The sequence below is a fragment of the Petromyzon marinus genome, chromosome 8, assembly GCF_048934315.1.
Source record: "Petromyzon marinus isolate PM22_M1 ecotype Great Lakes invasive population chromosome 8, UKy_Petmar_22M1.pri1.0, whole genome shotgun sequence".
NCBI classification, from domain to species: domain Eukaryota; kingdom Metazoa; phylum Chordata; class Hyperoartia; order Petromyzontiformes; family Petromyzontidae; genus Petromyzon; species Petromyzon marinus.
Genome location: NC_133674.1, coordinates 9,221,914 through 9,245,291, shown reverse-complemented (window position 1 = coordinate 9,245,291; position 23,378 = coordinate 9,221,914). Strand labels below are relative to the sequence as shown.

At 53.0% G+C, this 23,378-nt stretch overlaps 1 protein-coding gene across 4 annotated transcripts in view; it reads left to right on the top strand.

Moving 5' to 3' along the window:
* Window positions 1-23,378, top strand: part of LOC116940207 (disintegrin and metalloproteinase domain-containing protein 12-like) — a 39,985-nt gene that overhangs the window by 1,873 nt on the left and 14,734 nt on the right. For 2 of the 4 annotated variants that reach the window (XM_076065615.1, XM_076065611.1), the window contains exons 2-16: window positions 8,933-9,018; window positions 9,961-10,034; window positions 10,705-10,786; window positions 11,921-11,997; window positions 14,024-14,378; window positions 15,391-15,459; window positions 16,523-16,594; window positions 16,949-17,118; window positions 17,785-17,869; window positions 18,680-18,828; window positions 19,676-19,853; window positions 20,335-20,424; window positions 20,745-20,937; window positions 21,739-21,847; window positions 23,180-23,372. In XM_076065615.1, the coding sequence (XP_075921730.1) occupies window positions 8,962-9,018; window positions 9,961-10,034; window positions 10,705-10,786; window positions 11,921-11,997; window positions 14,024-14,378; window positions 15,391-15,459; window positions 16,523-16,594; window positions 16,949-17,118; window positions 17,785-17,869; window positions 18,680-18,828; window positions 19,676-19,853; window positions 20,335-20,424; window positions 20,745-20,937; window positions 21,739-21,847; window positions 23,180-23,372 (1,953 nt within the window). In that variant the 5' untranslated portion in view covers window positions 8,933-8,961. Of the gene's footprint in view, window positions 1-7,463; window positions 7,530-8,483; window positions 8,635-8,932; window positions 9,019-9,960; window positions 10,035-10,704; window positions 10,787-11,920; window positions 11,998-14,023; window positions 14,379-15,390; window positions 15,460-16,522; window positions 16,595-16,948; window positions 17,119-17,784; window positions 17,870-18,679; window positions 18,829-19,675; window positions 19,854-20,334; window positions 20,425-20,744; window positions 20,938-21,738; window positions 21,848-23,179; window positions 23,373-23,378 lie in introns of all 4 variants that reach the window. The other 2 variants (XM_076065613.1, XM_076065614.1) reach the window with 2 other exon arrangements.

Here is a 23,378-nt window from a genome sequence, read left to right as displayed (position 1 = left end):
TTGTACAAAGATAAGGCATTTCCTGCCCAAATGATTATATATGATCAATGAGGTGGTGCTCATCTCCGATTAGCACGGGTGGCCACGCACGGTGCGAAATAAGTTCTCCAGTTTACGACCCCTGAGCCAGTGGTGTGGGAAAATGCTTCTTTCCTATTGCCGTGGCGAGTTTATCCGTAGGACAACCAAAGTTTGACTTCCCCCCAATAAGTGGCACGGTCCGGTCTTTATTTTCATGGCCTCGCCAGGGAGGGATAATTGTATAACGAACTAGATGCCAATGTCGAGGTCTGCTGGCCACGACAAGAGAATTTCAGGAGAGAGTTCGTGTAATTTTGCTGTTGCTCCTCCGTTGAAGGAGCGCAGACGACAGTGGTTATTTAGATGATCCATTAGCTCTTCTTGCATGGTCGCAATCGCACTACAGTACTCCGATGTGTCTTCGTGTATCTCCATGTGCCTCTATGTATCTCTTTGTCTATGGGTTTGCTATATCGTCCATGGTTTGGGTTGCATGGCCACAATGACACGACTCTGGCTTGTCTCTGATTTTCCATTCATGAAAAGGGGATGTGCGATTGATGATTAGACCACCGTCTTCGAGGAGGAATGTCAAAGCGTTCTTCGGGATCTGGGTGCGATACTGGGGTGGTTGACAGCAGCGCGATCCCAGAAGGTGGGGTCTGCTAATTCGTGCTGCATGCCGCCAAGACTTCTCAGCGTCACATTTCACCCAGCTCCGTGTCGTGACAGAGTCTGTCTATCTTGTGTAGCAGCTGTACGCTAAGCATCGGCGGGAAGAAACAAAATCATAATTCTGGGCAGAATGCCCAGCCGTCAGCGCCGTCAGACTTGAGTGCCATCCCAGTGGGGGGCAGCATTTTAAAGGGCGTACTTGTTCGTCAATAGCCGTGCAGAATTCCTCGGAGGAGAGATTTTATTTTGCGTGCACCGTTTGACAGCACCTAGTTATCCAGAGTCGCTCCAGTCTGCCTAACTGTTTTTAACTTATTGTGGCGCAATAGAAATTGACACCCCCATCCCCCCAAGTATGTATTTTGCAGCAAAAGTGTAACTCGGGTTTGTTTATATTGCTAAAAGTTTCAACAACACGTGTGTGTGTGTATATATGGACAGTCTATCGATTCCGGTCAGTGGGTGGGTGGTGGGGATCTTAAGTCGCCTTTCGTACCCCAGCCGCGTGGCTAATGGAGGCCTTATGCCGACCTGCTCAGTGTGATTTACGCATTGTTGCATTTTATAGACGTTCAAAATCAATGTCATTATCGATCTGGAGCCCCTCACCTCTTCAGTTCGAACGTGCAACATTTATCGAACGAGTCACACGCGGCTGGTGTTTGGGGCTGTTTTGCACGCGCACGTGGTCTTGTCCAGCGGCGCACATGGTCTTGTCCAGCGGCACACGTGGTATTGTCCAGCGGCACACGTGGTATTGTCCAGCGGCGCACGTGGTCTTGTCCAGCGGTGCACGTGGTATTGTCCAGCGGCGCACGTGGTCTTGTCCAGCGGTGCACGTGGTATTGTCCAGCGGTGCACGTGGTATTGTCAAGCGGTGCACTTGTCGGCTCGCTGAAGGAGGGATGAGCGTGATGTGGTGCGACTCATGACCGTAGTCAAAGAGGAGGCAGCAGCAGCAACAGGCTCCTGCGATGTACGTTGAACTTATTTCGCATCATACGTAGCCAACCTTGCTCATCGGAGGTGCGGATGAAGGACAACAAACTAAACACAAAAAAGCAGTTCTAAAGAAATGCGTTCATGAGATCCCACCAGGTTGTAATCAGTACAGAGATCTACGTACAGCCCATACACATTAACAGAGATCCCCCATGGAGGCTTTCATGGCCTGTTGGGGCAAGTGCTGTTTAGTGAGCAGCTGCGAGCGAAGCGTGACACGGCGCAGAAGCCGTCTGCGGGGATGGTGGTTGCCCCGTCACCGAGGAACGCAGGGCTGGTGAGGGCGCCCGCTCGGGGTGTTTGGTGGCGGTGGGGTTCCCGTCAAGAGTCTGGTTGGTCTCCTCCGGCCAAGGGGTGGGTGGGAATTGGTTGTGACGTCACGATGCTGTGGTAGATTTGCCTCTCGCTTAGTGAATCCCACCCCAGGCCAGCGACTTGATGGGCTCCAGTACGAGGGAGGCGACGTCCCCCGAGTGACCCAAAGACCCCGGGTGTAACCCGCTAATGGTTGGGATGTGAGCAGACTGCTGGGTGGGGTAGAGGGAGCATTTATAATAATACAAAAATTAATCATTTAAGGCCCTTTGCTGACGATGGTGGTCGCCGCATACTGTAATGCTAATGGGGAGGGGGGGTTGTTTGACCATACTTCACCACTCTGGTCAATGTATTTAACAGATTAAATGTTTACTGAAAATGCAGGCACATTCTCTTTGCAAGTGTGCATGTTTTTTGTGATATACACCCAGGATAAAAAAAATACAGTTTGATACTGAATAACATAATGCGTTAATTCAGCCCAGCTGAGTAAACTGTCCGACACCAATACAGTAGCATATCTTCTCTCTTTTATATCAGAAATTTTAACAACCTGCTATACGGCTATATTTGTGAATTGTATACTCTATGATAGTTGTTACTGTGGGGTGAAATATTGTGTTATAAAGAAATCAATAAATAAAAAATGCACGGCAAAGTAATATTTCCTGTGCAGAGTTCGCTATTTCTCAGACAAAATCAAGTGCCTATGTTTTTGTATTTCAAATGTTGAGGGTTGCATGACGAGTCGGTGTATTTATGCTCGGACAATCTACGGGGTTTCCCCCGTGATGATGGTCGTGAGCCAGTTGTTGACATTCTACATTGCCATGGCAAGACCCATGAGGTTATCTCCATATCCATATATATAAAAGGCAAAGTTGTGAATGTGTCTGTTCAAAATGGTTAGCGTACTTCCCGACATGCAACAAACTGGAAATTTGCCATGTGGGTACTTTCCAGACTGTACACCATGCAAAAATTATAAAAAAATACACTTTTGTGTGTTTTCTTGGGGTGGGGGGGAGCTCACTAATGAATTTATTTTTTTGCACGGCAAATGAGCTGTGACGTCAAATCTGTCACGTGACCCGCGCATGTTGGAAGCGTAACGCATTGTAGTGTAGTGGTTAGCGCGCTGTGTACGTGTCTGTCTGTGTGTTTGTCTGTCTGTGTGTGTGTGTCTGTGTGTGTGTGTGTGTCTGTGTGTGTGTCTGTGTGTGTGTCTGGTCCGGCAAAACAACCCCCTACCTCCTCGCGGTGCCAGACGGGCAACTCTGTCGTGGACAGTGCTGTGGGGGGAGGGCCAATTCCGATTGGCTCCTCTCCTCATGGAGTCTGTGTCCACCAAAGTGGCTAAACGGGGGCTCTGGACCGGTGTGAGGGGCTGGTAACCCCTCCACCTTCAATTAATTACCACTAATCCACGAGTTAAACTGAAATATGTAACTAATAAGCTTGTGCCGGAGGCCCCAGGGGAACAGGCGTGTATGACGTCTCCTGGCCAAACCCCAATTGGCGGAGCCAGGAGATTTAATCTCTACCCTCGGGGCTCCTCCAGAAATAACGAAAAGCCACTACGGATGGCCACGTGGAATGTTCGAACACTCACTGCGGAGGAGAGGCTGCCACTCCTCTGTCGGGAGCTGGACCGGTACCGCCTGGATCTCTGTGGCATTCAGGAGGTCCGGTGGACCGGTTCTGGCTCTTGCCACCATGAGGGGTGGACAGTCCTCTACTCGGGGCAGCAGACTGCCAAACAACAGCGTGTGGCTCTTCTTTTGAACAAAAGAATGACGGGGGCGTGGGAGCGTGGCGGTGAGGTGTGGGACGCTGTAAGCCCCAGGCTACTTTGGGCTCGCCTTCCCATCAACCGGAGGCGAGGAGTGGTAGTCGTGGTTACTTATGCCCCCACCGAAGACGAACATCCGTGGAGGGATGCAGGCAAAGCCGATGAGTCAGATACCTTCTATGACCTCCTGTCACAGGTGATGGCTAAAGTGGCACCTCGGGATAGTCGTCATGTTGGGTGACTTCAATGCCCGAGTTGGTCATAATGCTGGCACCCGGTCTGGAGTGATTGGAGGGCATGGGCCAGATCAGCTCAATAACAACGGTAGGAGGCTGCTAGATTTTTGTGCAGCCCATGGGCTTGTAATTACCAACACGCTGTTCCGGCATCGGCACATCCACACAACATCATGGATGCATGCCGGATCCAAGCAAGAAGATCTGCTGGACTACATAGTGACGGACCAGCGGATGCGAGCCCATTTTCTTGACACTAGGACCTACCGTGGAGCTGATCTGCCCTCTGACCATCGACTAGTCATCTGTAAAATGCGCCTGCCATTCTTCCACTCCGGTGGTGGGTATACACCCAGGACCCCATTCCAACCTAAAGTGGCCTGGCCTCAGTTATCTGATGAAAGTTGCAAGCGAGAATTTCATCATCGCTTGCGGCTGGGATTGGCATCGTCCCCGACTCCTCCTGATGTCGAGGGTAAATGGGCGAGGTTTAGGACTGTGACTCATGCAGCTGCAATGGCTGCTTTGGGTACGCGGTCCAGACCTCCCCAGACACCCTGGATGACAGAGGAGTTGTTCAGGATGGTTGAGAAAAAGCGACAGGCCCACTGTCATCAGCTACAGAATCCCACGTCAGAGAATGAGGAAGCTTACCGCAGCCTTCGCTCGAAGGTTCGGAGAGCCGTGAGGCGCTGCAAGGATGGGTGGTGGTCAAGGGTTGCTGAGGAGATGGAGTCTGCCTCAGTGGCCCGCGATCACAAATCTCTATTTAACTCCATCAAAAAAGTAACCAGCAGCGCCATACCTATTACCATCAATAGAGGAAAAAACGGTGATCCAATCTCCGACCCCCAGGAACAGGTTTGCAGATTTGCTGAGCATTTCTGTGAGGTCCTGGGGGAGGGAAAATCCCTCAGCCAGGAAAACATCATGGCACAAAGTGAGGATGACCCTGCTGAGGCTGCAGTGCCTCAAATATTGGAAGAAGTCACCCCCTGTGAGTGGCTGGCTGAGGTGCCATCTGTTGAGGAAGTACTGAAGGCGATCCGGAGTCTGAGACCAGGAAAGGCAGCGGCCAGAGATGATCGCCCAAGCGAAATGCTGAGGGAGGGTGGCGTCTGTGCACAGACTGCCCTATATGACATCATAACAACAGTCTGGACCACTGGATGGGTTCCGCAGGATTGGAAGGGTGCCCTGGTGGCCCCCCGCTTTAAGAAGGGGGACCGCACAGACTGTAACAACTACAGAGGCATCTCACTCCTCAGTGTGCCGGGAAAGGTCCTGGCAAGGATTATTCAACTTCGCCTTGCCAGGCACGCTGAGGAGAGGCTTGCGGAGCCCCAATGCGGTTTCAGGAAAGGGTGGTCCTGCACAGATGCCATATTTTATGTCCGTTTGCTACAGCAGAGGTGTAGGGAATTCCAGCAAGACCTACATCTCTGCTTTATTGACCTGGTCAAGGCCTATGATACCATCAGTAGGCCTGGGCTCTGGGTTGTTCTTCATGCTTTTGGAGTACCTGACCCTCTGCTCACGATCATTAAGGACCATCATGATGGTGAGCGGGCCCGGGTAAAACTACGTGGCTGGGAGTCAGAGCCATTCCCTGTACACCTTGGGGTGCGACAGGGATGCCCTCTGGCTCCCACATTATTTAACATCTATTTTGACCACGTAGTTCGTGAAGCCTTCAATAGCTGTACCGGGGGAATCTCCATATGGTACAGATATAAAAGGAGGCTGATCGATGCCCAGGTGCCGTCAAGAGATGGATCCCTATTGCTCAACCACGTTATGTATGCCGATGATTTGGTAATAGCTGCTCATTCAGAAGAGGAGTTGGAGCTGCTGCTGCTGAGACTGGAGCGTGCCACTAAGAGGTGGGGCCTTACCATCAGCCCCACCAAAACTAAGCACCTGCCTGGGTATTTGTACCATCGGACACTCCACCCCCACAACTCCCAATCGGTGATGGGGCAGTTGTGGAGAGAGTGGAGAGTTTCCCATACCTGGGCAGTGTGCTTGTGACTGGCTCCAGTTTAACAGCAGAGGTCTCACTCCGAATCAGTCGAGCGGCAATATCTTTTCATCGGTTGCGTAACGCTGTGTGGAAGCTACCTGGTCTGTCGCTCCGCACTAAGCTTCAGGTCTTCTCGGCCACGGTCATTCCCTCCCTTCTCTACACTTGCGAAACGTGGATCCCCCTAATGGAACATCTTCGCCGGTTAGAAACATTTAGGCTGGCCTGCCTACGATCCATCCTGGGTTTAACCAGACTGGATTGTGTGAGGAGCTCACAAATCCTTGAAAGATCTGGGCAAGGTCCCATCGGTGAGCTCCTCCGGCGGGCAAGGCTGTGATGGCTGGGTCATGTAGCCCGCATGCCCAGCCAACGCATGCCGAAACAGCTTTTGTTCGGCCGGATTGAGGGGGCTAAGCGGGCGCGGCACGGGCTAGAGAAGAGATGGAGTGATGTGGTACAGGAAGCACGGGCTAGAGAAGAGTTGAAGTGATGTGGTACAGGAGGACGTGGAGCTGAGTGGACTTGCCGATGACTGGTACCAGCGGTGTCAAGATCGGCCTCTGTGGAGGAGGCTCGTGAAGGATGCTACTGGGCAGTTGGAGGCAGTAGCCCTCCAACAACAACGGAGGGCGGAGGAGCGACGCTCACAACAACGAGCGGAGCGCCGGGTGGCTAAAGCACAGCAGGTTGGCACAGTAGGGGGCACAGGTGGTGCATCAGCCAGTCATCTCAGTCAGTCGACCCGTGGCACCTGGGTCTGCCCCGTGACCTCCTGCCAGCGGGCGTTCGACACTTCACGTGGCCTCAGGGTGCACATAGCCTGGCACAAGCGTCATGGTGACGTCACCGCCACTTAGTGGCGAATGGCGGTTGTTGTGTGTGTGTGGAAACGTCACGCATTGTAGTGTAGCGGTTAGCGCGCCACGCTACGAACCCGGCGACCCGAGTTCGATTCCCGCTCACGGCCACCACCGGTGACGATTATTTTAACCGGTCCTGGGCCTCCCCTAGGTCGACTCAGCCTCAAACGACTAACTGCTGTGGTGTGTCAACATCGCCACTGGGGAGACAAAGGCGGCCGGGCGTGGTGCTGCCTTCATAGGTGCTCGCTTACAGCACTTGCCCCCTACAGTCTCTTCTCTTTATTATCTACTAAAGTCTCCGCTCTTGCGAGGGATTTGCTCTCGAACGGTGGCCTTGACGTACAAACAAATGTTGCCAGCCAGCCCGCGGTGGGAATAGGCTATTCCCTTTTCACGTCCGTCACTTTTAAATTAGTTTATTTAGCGGTTCTTTTTGAGATATTAAACTTTTAAGTTAGTTTGCCTATTACTTATCATCTAGAATTATTACTTATTTATTTCCTTTTGCCGCGCGCTGGCTTACAACGCAGCCAGCTGCACTTGCGCACAGCGCCCACGAGGTTACCCCCGGCAATCCACACGCGCCCTCGCCCAAGGTAAGTCGCACACTTTTTTGTATTATATGCTTTTAGATAAGACGTAAGTCCCACAAGTTTGTCTTATAAGCATTTATCTCATTACACTTTGCACTGCCCACATGGGTTGCCCCTAGCAACGCACACACGATCGCCAAAAAAATTATTTCGCCTTACACATGCAGCTAAAACACACCAAACACATACATTATACACTGTGCGATGACCTCTTCTCCCCAACACATCCCAATGATACTCCAATGCGTCCTGAAACTACTATAGAGCCCTTACATATCATTATTATAGCGCTTGCATCACATTATTGTCGCGTTGCCGGGGGGACCGGTCCAGCCCCCAGCCTGTCAAGATCGCACCTCGGCGGGCTGGGAAATCTAGGCGAGCCCAGGGGCTCTGCACGGGACTAGGCCTCACCACGGCACTCTGCTAAACTGCTTTGTGCTATACATTCCACATATATTGCTATACAGTCAGCATGTACTACTGTAGTGCTAGGTATTGTTTATATTTATTTAAAGTTGCGCATTTTGATGTGATGTCACATTTCTAAAACCCCCCCACCCCCCTCTCGTCACACATCGTCACAAATGTCTGACCCCCCCTCCCCCCACTAGGTGTGTGACGTCATTTATGGACGGCCCCTAAACACAACAAAAAGGGGTGATAAAGTGTGATCATCTGAATTGTCCCAGAGCTGGAACACGCATCACCTGGTTGAATGGCCATCGTAATGTTCCACGTGGGCATCGTGATGAGGTTGTGTGTGGTATTGGTTTTTGGATGGAGTGCCATGTTTCATACGGAGTGCCCTTGCCAAGAAGACCTGGTAACCCAGCAGCATTCATTATCACCAACATCACAAAGTGGGGAGGTGAGCACCACCTCAACGGATTGCTTGAGCAGGAAATAACTTTGGCTTTTTTTTGTTGTTGTGACATTGGTTTTTTGTTCTTTCAGCCATTTCATCCTCAATCCCAGCCACAATCGGAAGCGCACGGTAAAACACGGCACAGCTAAAATCTCGGTGGCCGAGAGAAGAGCTCAAACAGAATGCAGGCCTGGCCGTTTCAATCCCACTGTGTTCACTGGCTTCAAAAGAGTTTTACGCGTGTGTACACGATACTCGACACGAGACAACTCACGGTGGTTACTGGCATCATGGAACATGCGGCATTTGTTAGCTTCATGTTTCATGACGTTAACGCTTGCTTATAAACTGCCTCGGTGATCTTGTTGTTTACCATAAGGATCGCTGTTATTGTGATTGTATATTTGCTGTATTCATTCAAATTACAAAGAAAAATCTTAAATGAAGGGTACAATATTTGTTTGAAAAAAACCCCCCGTAACTTTTACTTGAATAATAACCATTAAAATGTTTCTCTAACACAAATATACTTTGTCAGTTGCTGACGGTTCTCCTCTGGAAGACCGGATGAATGGGCTTGAAGTCACAACGCCAGCGTGGATAATAAACCAATCGTCTGCCACTGTGAGTAATGCTCACCTCCAGCCCGTGTCAGCTGGTATTTATTAATCAAGGCATCTGTGTGCATTAAGTGATTTCGCCGTGTATTTGTATGCTCGCTGCCCCTGACGAACGACAAAATCAAGGGGGCACGCCGCGCCCGATCTCACGAGAGCCCGGAACCCAGTGCAGGGCTGAGCCTGGGTGGTGCTGGTGATGGGTGGCCGCCACCGCCGCCATCACCGCGCACAGAACAGGGTGCTGTAGGCCGCTGCTATGGGGCGACGTCCGCAGATGACAGTGCAGGCAGTAAAGCGCTGTGTTTCCACGCTCAGAAGGTTTATGATGGTTCTTCTTCTCAAACCCACATTGACCGGCATGGTGAAGTATAGAATAGTATGGCAGTGGGGATGCCCTAATCCAGCAGTGGGTTTACAAAGATGACCTATACGTGTACATCCGCTGCTGCCCATACGGTATCTATGCAAGGTCTCTCTTGGCAGAACAGGACGTTTGTGCCAAGCTGCTCGCAATGGCCGATTCGGTGACTCACTCGTAAACTCATGCACTGAGGCACGGCTACAAGCCAGCGGATGAAGTAAGCGTCATTTGAGCTGCGTTGTAAGAGAGGCTGCAAACAGATCCTGTTAACCTTCGTGTTAACCCTCGAGTCTGAATGAACCCTTGGGCTAATTTCACAAAGGGCTGTTGAGAGGCATTTGGGAGGTTCCTGCGAAGAGTGAGCGTGCATATATGGAGAGGAATGAGGCTCTTGCGAAGGGGTTAATGTAAAATGACTGGCTGGAGCAGAGACGAGAGTGAGGAAACAGAGAGTGGTCCATTAAGGAGATTAAAACGTCAGCAGCTGCAGTAAAAGGATCGAGATTTGAGAGCGAAAGCGATTTGGGGGTGTAGAGGAAGGACATAAATAAGTAGTCGCTGCAAAACACTTTTCATGTTTTCCAGGTGCATCCTGAAAATGCAAACATCGTGGTGAGGATTGCAGGAAAAAGATTGATTCTCCAAATCAAGAGAAACCGGTGAGTGCTACTGTTCCTGCTCTGAACCATCGCAAGATGGCGTGACTAACGCGGGGGAGTATACCTTCACCGATGCGTGCAGTATTCCCCAGTGTGCCATGCGAGTCATGGCCGGCAAAGTCATACCCGACGCTCATCAAGGGGCACTGTACTTACGCAGGTGTACGTTTCTATTCCATTTGAGAATGTGTAACTGATACGTTAAGAATGCTTCTCGAGGGTAGGTGGAAGGAAGGGGAGGGTAGGAGGAGGAGGAAGGCCGGGTAACGATGCCTGTGGAGCTGAGCCCAGACCTTTGTGACTCTTTTTGAGGGTGGCGACTCAAACCTTGGTGCTCTGGTCCTGTTTCCAGCCCGGAACGGGGTCGTTCCTGGGTGGTTCCCATGCCAGCAGAGCATGGTTCCCAGTGTTCATGGAATATTAGGAATTTGGGACCTTGCATTGGAGAGTACAAGTCTGGACGACTCAATGGAGCTGAGCACACCTGCGTCTGTGAGATTCTTTTTGGGGTGAATCTGTTGAAGGGTTCTCAATGTTGCGAGTGTGAAGATGCAGCGTACGTGATGTTCACACACACTCCTCATGCGTACGACGCCTCAGTGTGCGGCGCGCACGTCATCGTGGCGAGTGAGACGCGTATGGTAACGTCGCGTTTGGTTTTAACTTTCAGGAAACTTTTGCCGCCTACGTTTACAGTAACGCGCCACCTTGCCAATGGCTCGCTCATCACAGAGACGCCCTCGTTGACACTGGTGAGTCTCTCCTGTGCAACGAGTGGATTTACATCTTTATCGGTATCTGGGTCCCCTAGAACTCCTGAACCGCTCCACCAATGTCATAGAGTCGAAATTGTATAATATATTACCATGACCCAACGATTTGACTTGTCAGGCCAGACTATGATTAACTGCTCTACCATTTATAAATGCCCATCATGTCACATGTCCTTGTTTTAAATAAATTGTACAACAGATTGGAAGGTGCTGTTCGGAAAGGGTCTGTGGGTGGTATGGACTGGTGAGCGGTGAGGGTCAGGTGAGCGGTCAATGCTGCGTCCCAAGATGGCTGTACACACCTGCCCTGCTGGGCGGTGTAATTTACCTCCTCGTTGTGCAGAAGCGTCCAGTGAGTGTGAAATTCGGCTTCCATTTGTCTGCCAAGGTGTTGCGACCTGGCCACCAAAATATTTGGGAGTGTTTGCAGTATAATGGGCAATTTATTTTGAGCCCCCCCCCCCCCACTCACACTTATCGCTGGCATTACGATGGCGCTCTTTGAAGTCCATGAGCGCTCGCTTACTTGGCTGATGATGGTGGTGGTGCTTCCAATGAGTTGTTTGATGGAGCCGCCCTCCTTTTACACCACGGCACTTTACACGATAAGCAAATTGAGTCACATCCCATCTCAACCATTTGAATGGGTGCGCCCCCCCCCCCCCATGGCCAATTCCCCTTTGCGGCACAAGGTAACTTCAACACCTGGCCTGCAATCCAAAATTGGTCTGCCGGTAGAGGGGCGGGGGTGGGGGGTTGGACAACGGCTGCTATGCGTAACCCAGTGGAATAATTTGTAGCGTACATTTTTGAAACTTGGCGATTTCGGCCCGTGAAGGCGGCGCGTGACGGCCTGCTTGTTTGAAATCACATCACGGGATCTTCAACGTCCACTGCGCAGCAGATGGCGCATATTCCATGGTTGATGCACCCCGCAGTAATAACCAGATGCAAGGCGTTTCCAGTGGTGGCTGTTGCGTGAAGGATAATTGAGTGCAATGAGAGTCGTGAAATGCATAATTTTCACGGCGACATTGCTCACCACGAGGATCAGTCTGTGCTGCCTCGGTGGAGTTTGGGTAATGGACAGATCCCTTGATTGTGCTTTTACAGAATCACTGCCTTTACCACGGACGCGTGGCGGGTGAGCACGACTCCCTGGTGGTGCTCAGTACATGCGAGGGGCTCAGGTGAGATCGCCACGAATAGCCAGATCGTGCTGCACGCGCAAGACAGACAAAGATCCCCCCTATAGCCTTAACAGACTTTTGGGGCAAGTGCTACTACCGAGCCCCTACGAAGGCCGGCACGGTACACAAGGGGGTGGATGGCCACCACCACACCCGACTGCCTTTGTCTCCGCACTAGCGATGTTTATACACCACCCCAGGTACTCATTTGAGGCTGAGTCGACCTAGGGGAGGCCCATGACCGGTTCAGATAATCGTCACTGGTGTGTTGGCCGTGAGCGGGAATCGAACCCGGGTCGCCAGGTTTGTTAGCGCGGTGCGTTAACCACTGCGCCACCCCTCCCCATGCTGTGCACACGCATGCACACAGATACACGAGCACAAAGCGGTTCATGATATCCACTGTGACTGCTGTGCAGCATTCGCCGCGGCCTTGATGGGCTCCATGTGTCCATCACGCTTCCGGTGTACGAATAGCGAACGATTGATTTGAACCCGCACGATTCTGCGCGTTGAATGCCATTTTCTAGAAGAGAAGGCAGCGATGGACTCCCTTGCAGGGGAGGGGGGAGGGCGTGTCGCTGACTCACAGGCACCGTCACGGTGGAGTGCAGAGCGAACACATTTCACACCACTCTCAAATAATCATCATCGGCAGCAGTAGCCGTGATCTGTCCACTGCTGGATGAAGGTCAAGCTGTCGCCATTGCTCGCAGGTCTGCGATGCCACAAGTCCAAACGAAGTGCATTATATTAGCTATAATGTCACTGCGTACAACCAGTTGGTTGTGGTGGCTGCGACCAGACGATTGGATATTCGCATATAGAGTGTTCTCGTGACTGTGTATTGGAGATGGGGGGGGTGCCGGTGTTCGGCAGCGAACGCCACGCCAGCTCTCTGCAGGGCGTTTTTAAACCCGAGCGACGCTCGTGTTCTGTGGGGAAACGGCAGTGAGCGTTGGCTGCAGGGCCAATCGGATCCATCCTGCCACGAACCGTGTATACGTTTCCACAGTTTCTTTTTGTAGATGTGCGTTGTCGATAAGAACATCGGCACCCGATGTTCGCACCTCCGATTCACACGGTAGGCGACGTAGGGTACGAAAGAAGTTCAACGTCCATAAATCATCAGCAGCAGCAGCAATGAGGAGCTGCATGAATATTCTTTTTTGCATCATGGCTGATGTTTCTGCCAGAAACGGTGCCATTTCCTCCACCCACAAACAAGAGAACCGTGGCTGCTTCAGTTTCTATATCGGACAACACTTCACATGAATTCCACGTGGAGAAAAAACATGTATCAGAAGAAAATGTGAACACTGAGGAACTATGCCTCCTTAACGACATATGTATATGTGTTGAGTGCTTATCCGTCCCGCGCCGGACTTTGACACGGCGGCGAAGGCTGGAGACACTTCTGACACCAGTTGTTGAGTGCTTAATGACGGCGCGGAGGCAGGTCTTCATGTAAGGGCTTGCGCCGGTTTATTAATAAGGGTTGAGACAACTTTCACCAGAGGTAGGTGCCCTACACTGGGTCCTTCACGTGGACCCTCGGCTCTGTCTGTCCCGAGCTCGGCTAGCCCTTGGGCTCTCTCCCTCGAGTCGGATCGGGGGATCGGCCAACACCGACCGACCGGGGAGAGCAGCACCTTCCACAACTACAGCCGGCTTCTCTCCAGACCCCCTGAGCTCTACCCCTAGCTGTCTCTTCAACCTCTCTCCATCCTGGGCTCACAAAACGACCCCGCTTTCGTTACGGGGGGGTCCCCCTTAAGTAACACGAGGAGACATGACGTCATCGCACCGCACAGCGCGCATGACGTCACGTCCCCATATTACTCCTCTACGTGTGTATAATCGATTAAATATAACCATCTGTGCAGGGGAGACAAAGGTGGCTGGGTATAGTGCTGGTCCCACAACCCCCCTGGTGCGCTGTGCTAACCTGAACAGCACCTGTCTCGAGTTGAAGCCGATTTTGTCGCAGATCTCCGAACGAACTCCTCGCCCTCTCCGCTTGCAGGGGCTCCATAGTCGTCGGTGCAGATCACTTCCTCATCGAGCCGCTGGGAAGATGCGGAAAGTGCGGGCGGCATGCTGATGAAGACAGAGTGGACGGGAATTCTGAGGAACACGATACCGACGAGGGGATGGTGAATGCCGCGGGCACCGTCGGCGGGGCGGTCAGAGGGCCTTGCTTTCGTCGTCACCGCGGCTACCACTATCACTGCTGCCCTCGTCACGCTGTGTCACGGGCCAGGGATCGCCAGTCCGGGCACGGAGGAGGCCTCGGGGCGGCGTACGACCACGCGAACCTCACCCAGGCCGGCGCTGTCGCTCGGTCAGGCCGGGCTCGGACGCGGGCGCCGCACATCCGCGTGAGTGGCCACGGTCGCGGAACGTGAACAAGATAAAGCACGCGACGTATGTTCGATGGTCAATGTCAATGGAATAACAATTGTGCGAGTTTCGATTATCGCCCCCATTGCTCCCCCATCCTCCTTGAAAGATGACTCCCTTACTCGGTCCAGTAGCTTGATGAAAGAGAAGAGGGGAGGTTTGAGATGGTGAGATGGTCGGCACGTGGGCAGGGAAGACGGGCACCAGCTGGGCCACGTTCAGAGTGCAGGAGATCGGTAGATGAGGCTCTGGGGAGGAGGAGAAGTGTTGGTGAAGGCTGTGGCGTTGGGAAGCAGAGCGAGTAGGCCGCACTTTGCCATCCACACAGCTGTAAACATTACTCGATTACAAAATCAAACAATGCAAAAACAATTTCTCCAATATTTAAAGTCAAATTTAGCGTTTAAAATGATTATAAATGAGCTGATTTAACCTTGCCTTCCTGTTACGATATCCAATCGCTGCAACACAACGGTTTGTAACATAATAAGCTTGATCTGCCAGCCCGAGCGCTGTTCCCTCAAAACCGCACAATCCATGCTCCCTTTGTCCCCTGTCCATATATATTTAATTATTTATCCACGAGAGCCACGCTAAGTCAGGAGAGTCCTGCTACATTCGGGCTTTTGTTTTCAGCTAATTAATGAGCGTTCATCCAGACGGAACGGGTGGCAATCCACATTTTGCTGTTCTGCCTTCTGACGAGCCAGGGTACGGCCTCTCCTCCACGTCCACACGAAGGGAGTTTCGCAACATTTGTGTGATCCACCGACCTTTCCCCCGCACCTCCGATTTGCACCGTTGGCTACGTACGGTGCGAAAGAAGTTCAACATGCGGCGTACACACAACGCTCGCCACCTCCACAGCGCTGACTTACAGGCAACCACGTGCAGCGTAGCGCCCCCCCGCCGCCCAGCTAATGCCTCGTGTCATCTCGGATGCCGCCTGGGTGATGCCGTGAACGACGGTGCCGGGGCAATGTGTTTCAGCTCAAGCGCAGCAGCGCGTGGAGGGCTGCTAAACACGTGGAGCTCGTGCTCGTCGCCGACCATGCCGAGGTGCGTCGGGAACGCGCGCGCGCGCGCTCTCGCGTTTGGGGTGTCGCGGTGGCGAGACGTTAACTACCTTGCCTGGTATGCAGGAGGTCGCGGGGTTTGATCCCGACCCCTGACGCCTGTTGTATATTTGGAGTTTGCGTGTTCTGTCTCGCCGTGGTCACGTTATTTTTTTCTCTGGGTCCTCCGGTTTTTTCCTGCACATTTAGAAACGTGTGTTTCAGAGTATTCGGCTGCTGTAAATTTCCACGTGATAAGCCACTTCGTTGACCTGTCATGTGTGGCCAGGTCGCTTCTTAAAAAGAGCTATATAGCTCAGTTGGCTTTACCTGGTAAAAAAAAAAAAATTAGTTTAGTTTAAATAGTTTGGCATTGGGTTTGTGTGACAGTTCACTGGTGGCCACCACCTCTACCGCGGGAAGGGGAGTAGAGTCAAGGATGAACTGCACGGTAAAAGAGAAAGGAACGGGAGAGGGAAGAGAGCAGATAAGGAATGGGAAATGAAAAGAAAAATGATGGAAAAGGAACGGAGAAATAGGCGCAAAGAGGCGAGCTAGGATGAGGCTCGGGAGGAAGAGGAGCCCAAAAGAGACGAAGAGGGGACACGGGCTCAAGGTGAGCAACAGGAAGTAAGTAGGAGTGCCGGGCAGGAGGGAGAGAAGGAATGACCGGGCCAAGATGTAGGGTTTGAGAAGGTGGAGATGATGACGAGAGGCTAGGTAATAGAGGCAGAAGAGCAAAGGAAGGAGCAGACGTGAGCTGCACAGAGGAGGAGGAGGAGCAGCAGCGGGGAGAGAGAGGGAGTGGCTGCACAGAAGTCACCGGATTTACGGGAGGCTTGAGCTGATCTCTATATAGATGTCCACGTTAATCGACGTGTTCATGTTGTGTCAATCTCGGCAAAAGTGTGAAGTCGTGCGTGCCGTTGCGGACGTACATATACGTTTGAGGAAGCGCGGTGTGTGGAGCACAGTCCAGCATTGTGTGACCTTTCCCAAAGCTGGTGAAATGCCCGGAAGTCAACCTCGCGGTGCACTTTAAACACCGTTTATTAAACCTGTCGCAGTTTATGAAAATGGGACACGACTACTGGAGGACGGCGCTGCGTATGATGGAGATCGCCAACCACGTGGACAAGGTACAACGGCCACCTCTGCTGCATGAAATAATAAAAACGTAAAACACCTGGGCCATTCACTACATGTGGCGATGAGAAGACGCTTTCCCGTGCCCACGAGGCCTGCCAGGGGAATTCGAGAGCATCTTGCACGCGGTGCGGTAATGCAATCGGAGTGGGACTTGAACGCACGGAAACATTTTCCCCCCATAGTGCAGCTCGCCGTGTTCCATGTCGCCTGAAGCCGATCGGCTACGAGCCAGACCCAGAGCCGCTGTTGTTCTAAAGCTCCGGCAGAGGCGGATATCGTGGGCCTTATCTGGGGGTAAATTTTTGGTGACTTTGCTCCGCTCGCTGCGCCCGTGTCTGCGCCAGTTTTACAGGGCGCTTGGAGTGCGCGTGCCACTGGTCGGCGTGGAGATCTGGTCATCCGGGGATGAGGCCCCCGTGCCCCATGACCCCTACCAGGCCCTCGCCCACTTCCTGTCGTGGCGAAGAAAACATCTCCTGCCCAGGAAGGAGCACGACAACGCCCAGCTCATCACGTGCGTCCACGACGCAGAAGGATGCCACATCGCCAAAAAATGTGCAACGTTGGCCCAAAGTTGGCGTGCGGTTGGAACCGTCGGCCCAACATTGGCACAACGTTACATGTTTACTGGGTTGTGTAGCTGCGTATACCAGCAGAGTTGTTGAACGGCAACCAGTGAACCGGTACTTGTTTTCAGAAACTGTTACCGGTTCCAAAAGTCAGGAACTGGCAATCGTGTCAAGTGGGCATGTCGGAACCGCCCACGCCGATTGGCATACCCGGACGTGCAAACTGCCCTCGTTCCTCGGTTAACGGGGGGTACAGGTGTATATGACCATTTGTTCGGTGGCTAAATACCAATGTCGGGGGCTGTTGGCCAGGACGAGAGTGCTTCAGGAGGGAGAGTTCGTGTGGCTTTGCTATTCCTCTGTTCAATGAGCGCAGACAGTGGGGGTTACTATTTTGCCCATAGTTTGGGTTGTACGGCCAACGTAAAGTGGAATGTTTGTCGCTTTAGGCACTTCCATGTGTGTGCCAACATGGCAACCGGGTTTTTAAATGCGGTCGCCGGAAATACAAATAAATAAATAAACACCCGCGTAACAACGCCGGCGTGAGGCTCGCGTCTCGTGTGCCGAGCGCGCTCGAGTAGTAATGGTGCCTTCTCTCCTGTCTCCAGGGGTGCCAGGTTCACCGGCGTGACGGTGGGCATGGCACCGCTTATGGGGATGTGTTCGCGCGAGCAGTCCGGAGGCGTGAGCATGGCAAGTCATCGGTATCGTCATCATCATCATCATCATCGCGCCGATAACGGCGACTCGAGCGTGTTCATACAGCGGCGTCATTCACGCCGACTGCATCGCGCAAAGCTGCAGCGTTGCGCGACACTTGGCGTAGACGTCGAGATGTTTTCAGCCGATTTAATAACGAGTTTTATACGTGGGGGAGGAACGAACCGCGGAACGTCCGGAGAGAACCCAGCCATGCGAGGGGGGTCAACATTTGATCTCGCACAGATGGAACAGATGGATATTAGTCCACACACTTGCTGTACCGCCTTCTCTTGGCAAGGCAGGGTACGGCACCTTGACGGCCACAGGGAGTTGAGCAACATTCGTGTCATCCACCAAGCTTCACAGGAGATGGCGGCGCAGCAAATGGGTTTCTGACGATCTGTCCCTGTGAATGTTGAGCATTATCCCCTTGCAGGCACGGGTTTCCATGTACATAACACTCGTTAGAAGGAAATGGGCCAAATGTCACACTTTAGCAAAAGAACTGAGACTTGGTAAAGGTTTTCTAGATGTAAACAGATGACTTTGGTTACGAAGTTCTATGCATACGGGAGGGCATGCTCAGGTACAGGAAAAATGAGGGATTCATGCAGAAAATGGAATAAAACTGCATGCACGAGTTGTGCCTCCCGCACCTTTAATCAGCGCGGTTGGCTATGTACGGTGTGAAAGAAGTTCAACATACATACATGTGCTTGATACGCAAACAGTGTCTGGCGTGGAAAGCTTAATTTGATCAATTCGTTGCGTGTGGCGATTGTTGCATCCATGTCTGCATAGGACCACACGGAGAGCGTACTCGCTGTGGCCTCCACCGTGGCCCACGAGATGGGCCACAACTTCGGACTGAACCACGACGGGGATGCCCGTCAGTGCCCGTGCCAGCACTCGGCGCAGCAGGGCGGCTGCATCATGGCGCCTGCTACTGGGTTTGTAACGCTCCTCTGGCAGGCGAGGCTGCGTTGGCTGGATCATGTAACCCTCATGCCCAGCCACCACATGCCAAAGCACCTTTCTGTCTGGCCGGATAGAGGGGGTTAAAGGGACACGGCATGGGCAAGAGACGAGATGGAGCTGAAGCGGTACAGGAGGATGTGGAGCTGAGTAGACTTGCCCAAGACTGATACTCCCAGCGGTGTCAAGATTTGCCTCTTTGGAGGAGGTTCGTGAAGGACGCTACTGGGCAGTTGGAGGCAGTCACCCTCCGCAACAATGGAAGGCTCAAAACAACGAGTCGGGTGGCTAAAACGCAGAAAGTTGGCACAGTGGAGAGCACAGGAGGTGCATCTGCCAGCCATCAGTCAACCGTTGGCATCTGGGTCTGTCTCGTGACCTGCCAGTAATAGGCCTTCCGACAATCCACATTACCTCAAAGTGCACCTAGCCTTGCACAAGAGCCGTGGGGATGCCATCGACAATTTGTGGCGAATGCTGCCTGTTCTTGTGTGTGTGACTGTGTGTCTCTGTGTCTGTGGAGCAGTAGTGTAGTGGTTAGCGCGCTGCCCTATGAACCCGGCAAACCCGAGTTCGATTCCTGCTCACGGCCAACACCAGTGACGATTATCTGAACAGGTCCTGGGCCGCCCCTAGGTCGACTCAGCCTAAAATGAAAACCTCGTGCGGTGTTTAAAAACATCGCCACTGGGGAGACAGACGGTCAGGCATGGTCCTGGCCACCCACTCGCTCGTGCCGTGCCAGCCTTCATAGGTGCTCGCTAATAGCACTTGCCCCAACAGTCTGATTAAGGCTATATGGGGGATCTTTGTCCCTTGCAGGCATCCGTACCCCCGCGTGTTCAGCTCGTGCAGCGTGCGTGCGCTGCGAGCCTCGCTGCTCGAGGGGGGCGCCCCCTGCGTGTTCAACGCCCCCGACGTCACGGCGCTGTACGGCGGCGGCCGCTGTGGCAACGGCTACGTGGAGGAAGGGGAGAGCTGCGACTGCGGGGAGCCACAGGTGCGAGGAGGTTCCGCGTTCTCTTCCCTCTTCACCGTCGTCATTGTCATCCTCATCATCGTCGTCGTAGAAACAACGCATCTCTCTCGTGATAAATTACCCAGGAGAGCCACGCCTAGTCGTAGGACACTTTTTCAGGGGGGTCCTGCATCGGGTTTTTATTTTTAGACTTTTTTTTCAGCCGATTATTATACACGTGGGAGAAAACCCACGTGTTCGAGGGGACAACGCAACATCCCATTCAGATGGAACAGATGGGTTCATCCAGACTTGCCTGCACCACATTATTCTGGCGAGCCAGGGCATGGCACCTCCCCGACGCCCAAGGGAAAAGGAATTGGGCAACGTTTGCGCGATCCACCAACCCTTGCTGCCGCCTCCACAGCACTGCTGGATCAAAGGTGTCCCATGCAGCGCCGTAGCCGCCACCAGCACTGTCACCGCTGGCCCGGCTAGAGGTGCGTGTCGTTGTGTGCTCTAGGAGTGCGACAATCCGTGCTGCAACGCGACGTCATGCGCGCTGGCGCTGGGAGCAGACTGCGCGCACGGGGAGTGCTGTGACAGGTGCAGAGTAAGTTGCTAATGCCGGCGCTTTTCGCCTGTGTGGTCGCTGCTGCTCTGTCTGTTCTGTTGTTTTCACTCTAATTTATATTTTCTGTTGTTGCACTTAGTTTTGTATTATTATTATTGTTGTTGCTTTTGTCAGTTTGGTGCCCCCAGGCCACTCTTGTGAATGACATCTCACCCAGTCACGCAGAATGAACCTTGAAACTTTTGAGCAGCTCCCGTGAAAAAAAAAAAGGCTTACACGCTTACTATTAATTTCCCGCGTCCTCTCCACCCTACCTCCCCTCTGCACACACGCACCATCACCACCCCCCCCCCCCCCAGCTCCAGGGGCCAGGGCACCTCTGCCGCGAGCGAGCGGGGGAGTGCGACCTCCCGGAGTTCTGCACGGGGACGGCGGCGCAGTGCCCCCAGAACGCCCACGCGCACGACGGGCAGCCCTGCCGGGGGGGCGGCCGCTGCTTCACGGGCACGTGCGTCACGCTCGGCGGGCAGTGCCTGCGGCTGTGGGGGCCAGGTGACTCCACACCGCGACGCCACGACACGGCGTCACGCCGCGGCGTCACGTGATGCCACAATATGATGTCACGCCGCGATGCCACGCTGTGACGTCACACAAATGACGCAATTCCACCCCCTCACGGGCCGCGCACATGGCCACGCAGCTGCGAGCGGATCCTCCATGCTAACGAAGCCGCGCGGCTGCAAGACCGTTGGCCGCGCGCTGTCCTCGATCAAAGACAAAGTAGCACGAGGACAGACGTTAACATTCTTACAATCGCTTTAACCTGTCACGCCCATTTGCTTCGGTTTAACTGAAATGGGTGCACCAGTTAGTCGACTGGCAAGTCGCATGTGATGGGGTAAAATGTGGGTACTGACTTTCGACGAGCTTTCGAGTTAGAGGGGTTGTCTGGAGTTCTTCTCTAGTGGAGGCCATTTGGCCGGCAGTGGCGTGGGGTGAGAAATTTCAGGGCTGCGCCTTTATTTATTACATTACTGTTTGTCTCAGGCGCAGATGATGTATTATTTTATGTAAAGTATATAAGCAATCCTATGTCGCCCTCTTGTCCGAGAATCCTATTGCGTATGCAACCAGGAGACCGGAAATTCATTCCTCAGTGATGAATGAGTACCTGGTGCCGTGTGTGTGCACGTCAGCACCGGGGAGGCAAAGGCGACCGGGCGTGGTGCTGGCCACCCACCCAATCGTGCGCATTGTCATTATTTTAATAGGTTGCTCGCTAACAGCACTTTACCCAACAGTCTGTGAAGGCTATATTATAGGGGGGGGGGTTCTTTGTCTCTGTGGTTATAGGTGCTTACGCTGCCCCCCGTGAGTGCTTCGTGGAGGTGAATGGAGCAGGAGACAAGTACGGGAACTGTGGCAAGGACACGTCCGGGGAGTACGTGACCTGCACAGAGGAGTAAGTGCTGCCTGACAAGTCTCCCCCCCCCCCTCTGCGGTTCCAGTTGAATAATTTCCTCAATCTCCATTCACCAGACTCTGGCCCCAATTCAGAGCGACCTCCTGCTCACATGAGCACTGAGGGTGCTGTGCGCATCTCCTGTCTACAACCCCGAGAAAATGGTGGAAATTCCACATTCCTATGGCAGGGGGCGAATCAATCCATGGGTAAACCATGGCGGCCTTCTGATTGCGAGCCGCCTGCCCTCCTGCCGCTGAGCCGTGCGGCTATAACGTCTCTCCGTTTGTCTGTTAGGCTGCACTTCCAGCCAATTTTTAGCAACCACTCCCATATATTTTCGCACACGTGCTTTGTCGTCACTTTCATTTTTCACCAATTTACTTTATAATTTGTCCCACGTATTTTGTGCCTCGTTTTTCTATCCCTACATTTTTTGTCTCCCCCCCCCCCCACCCTTGTACCTCTCCCAGATCTCCCTTGCAATACGGATTTTGGGTCTAATCGGTGTTGTTGGTGGCAAGTCACGGTGGAAACTGTTTCCACCGTGACGGTTGTGCCAGGGTGGCATTTGCCGGGTTGCTGCTGGAGTCCGACGCGCTCCTCCCCGTCGTTGGGGTGACGTGGGCAAGGCCCGTGCGCCACATCGGATGGCAGCCAAAAGTAAGGCAGAGGGGAGGCGCCCGGCGGTTCCATTAAGGAGTCGTGATGTCATCGATAAATTCGCCCCCGTTAGCGTCCGTGGATCAGGGCTGAACTGGGTGCCACTTGATGTGGAGGAGCACCAGTGGCGTTGCTTCCTTAAATGGACACCACAAGTGAGTTCGTGAAATACTGTTCGAACCTTTTCTGTGGTTATTGCCTCCAGATTTTGACCATGCACAGAGACCTTTTGTCTCAATGTAAACCTTGCTAGCCACCTGTATTCATGAGAATATTATTGCGTGTGCTTATATAGCTTGTCGTCAAACTAGAAGCCATATCTAAAGAGGGCCCTTGCCTATAAACATCTGGCAGCTCGCCAGCATTGGTTCAAGCGAGGCTGACTCTGCTGATGAGACATTGAATGTCAAAACTGGTCCAGAGTTTGCGTGTGTTGAACCAATGCTACTAAAATTATGCTGATGGGATGTGTGGAGGGCTGAGGCATATGTGATGGAGGCATTGCGTCTGCTTATTTATTGTTTATTTAAATCTTTGTTTCACGCCCGACCAATTTTTGTCTGTCCTCCAATAACCACTGTGTACTTGCCATCTTGCTCCGTCTGGCGCGTCCTAAGTCGGTCCACGGCCCCGCGTGCCTCGCCGTATCCGCGTGCATCTCTGGAACAGGCACGCCCTGTGCGGCAAGTTGCAGTGCGGGGGAGGGGCAGAGGCCCCTGTGGTGGGAGGAGGGGCCGTGACCATCCGGACCACGGTGCCCACGCGGGGCGGCCGGAGCGTGCTCTGCAAGGGCGTGCACGTCTACTCGGACATCCCGGACCCGGGCCTCGCGCTCGCCGGAACGACGTGCGGACCGAGGAAGGTATTT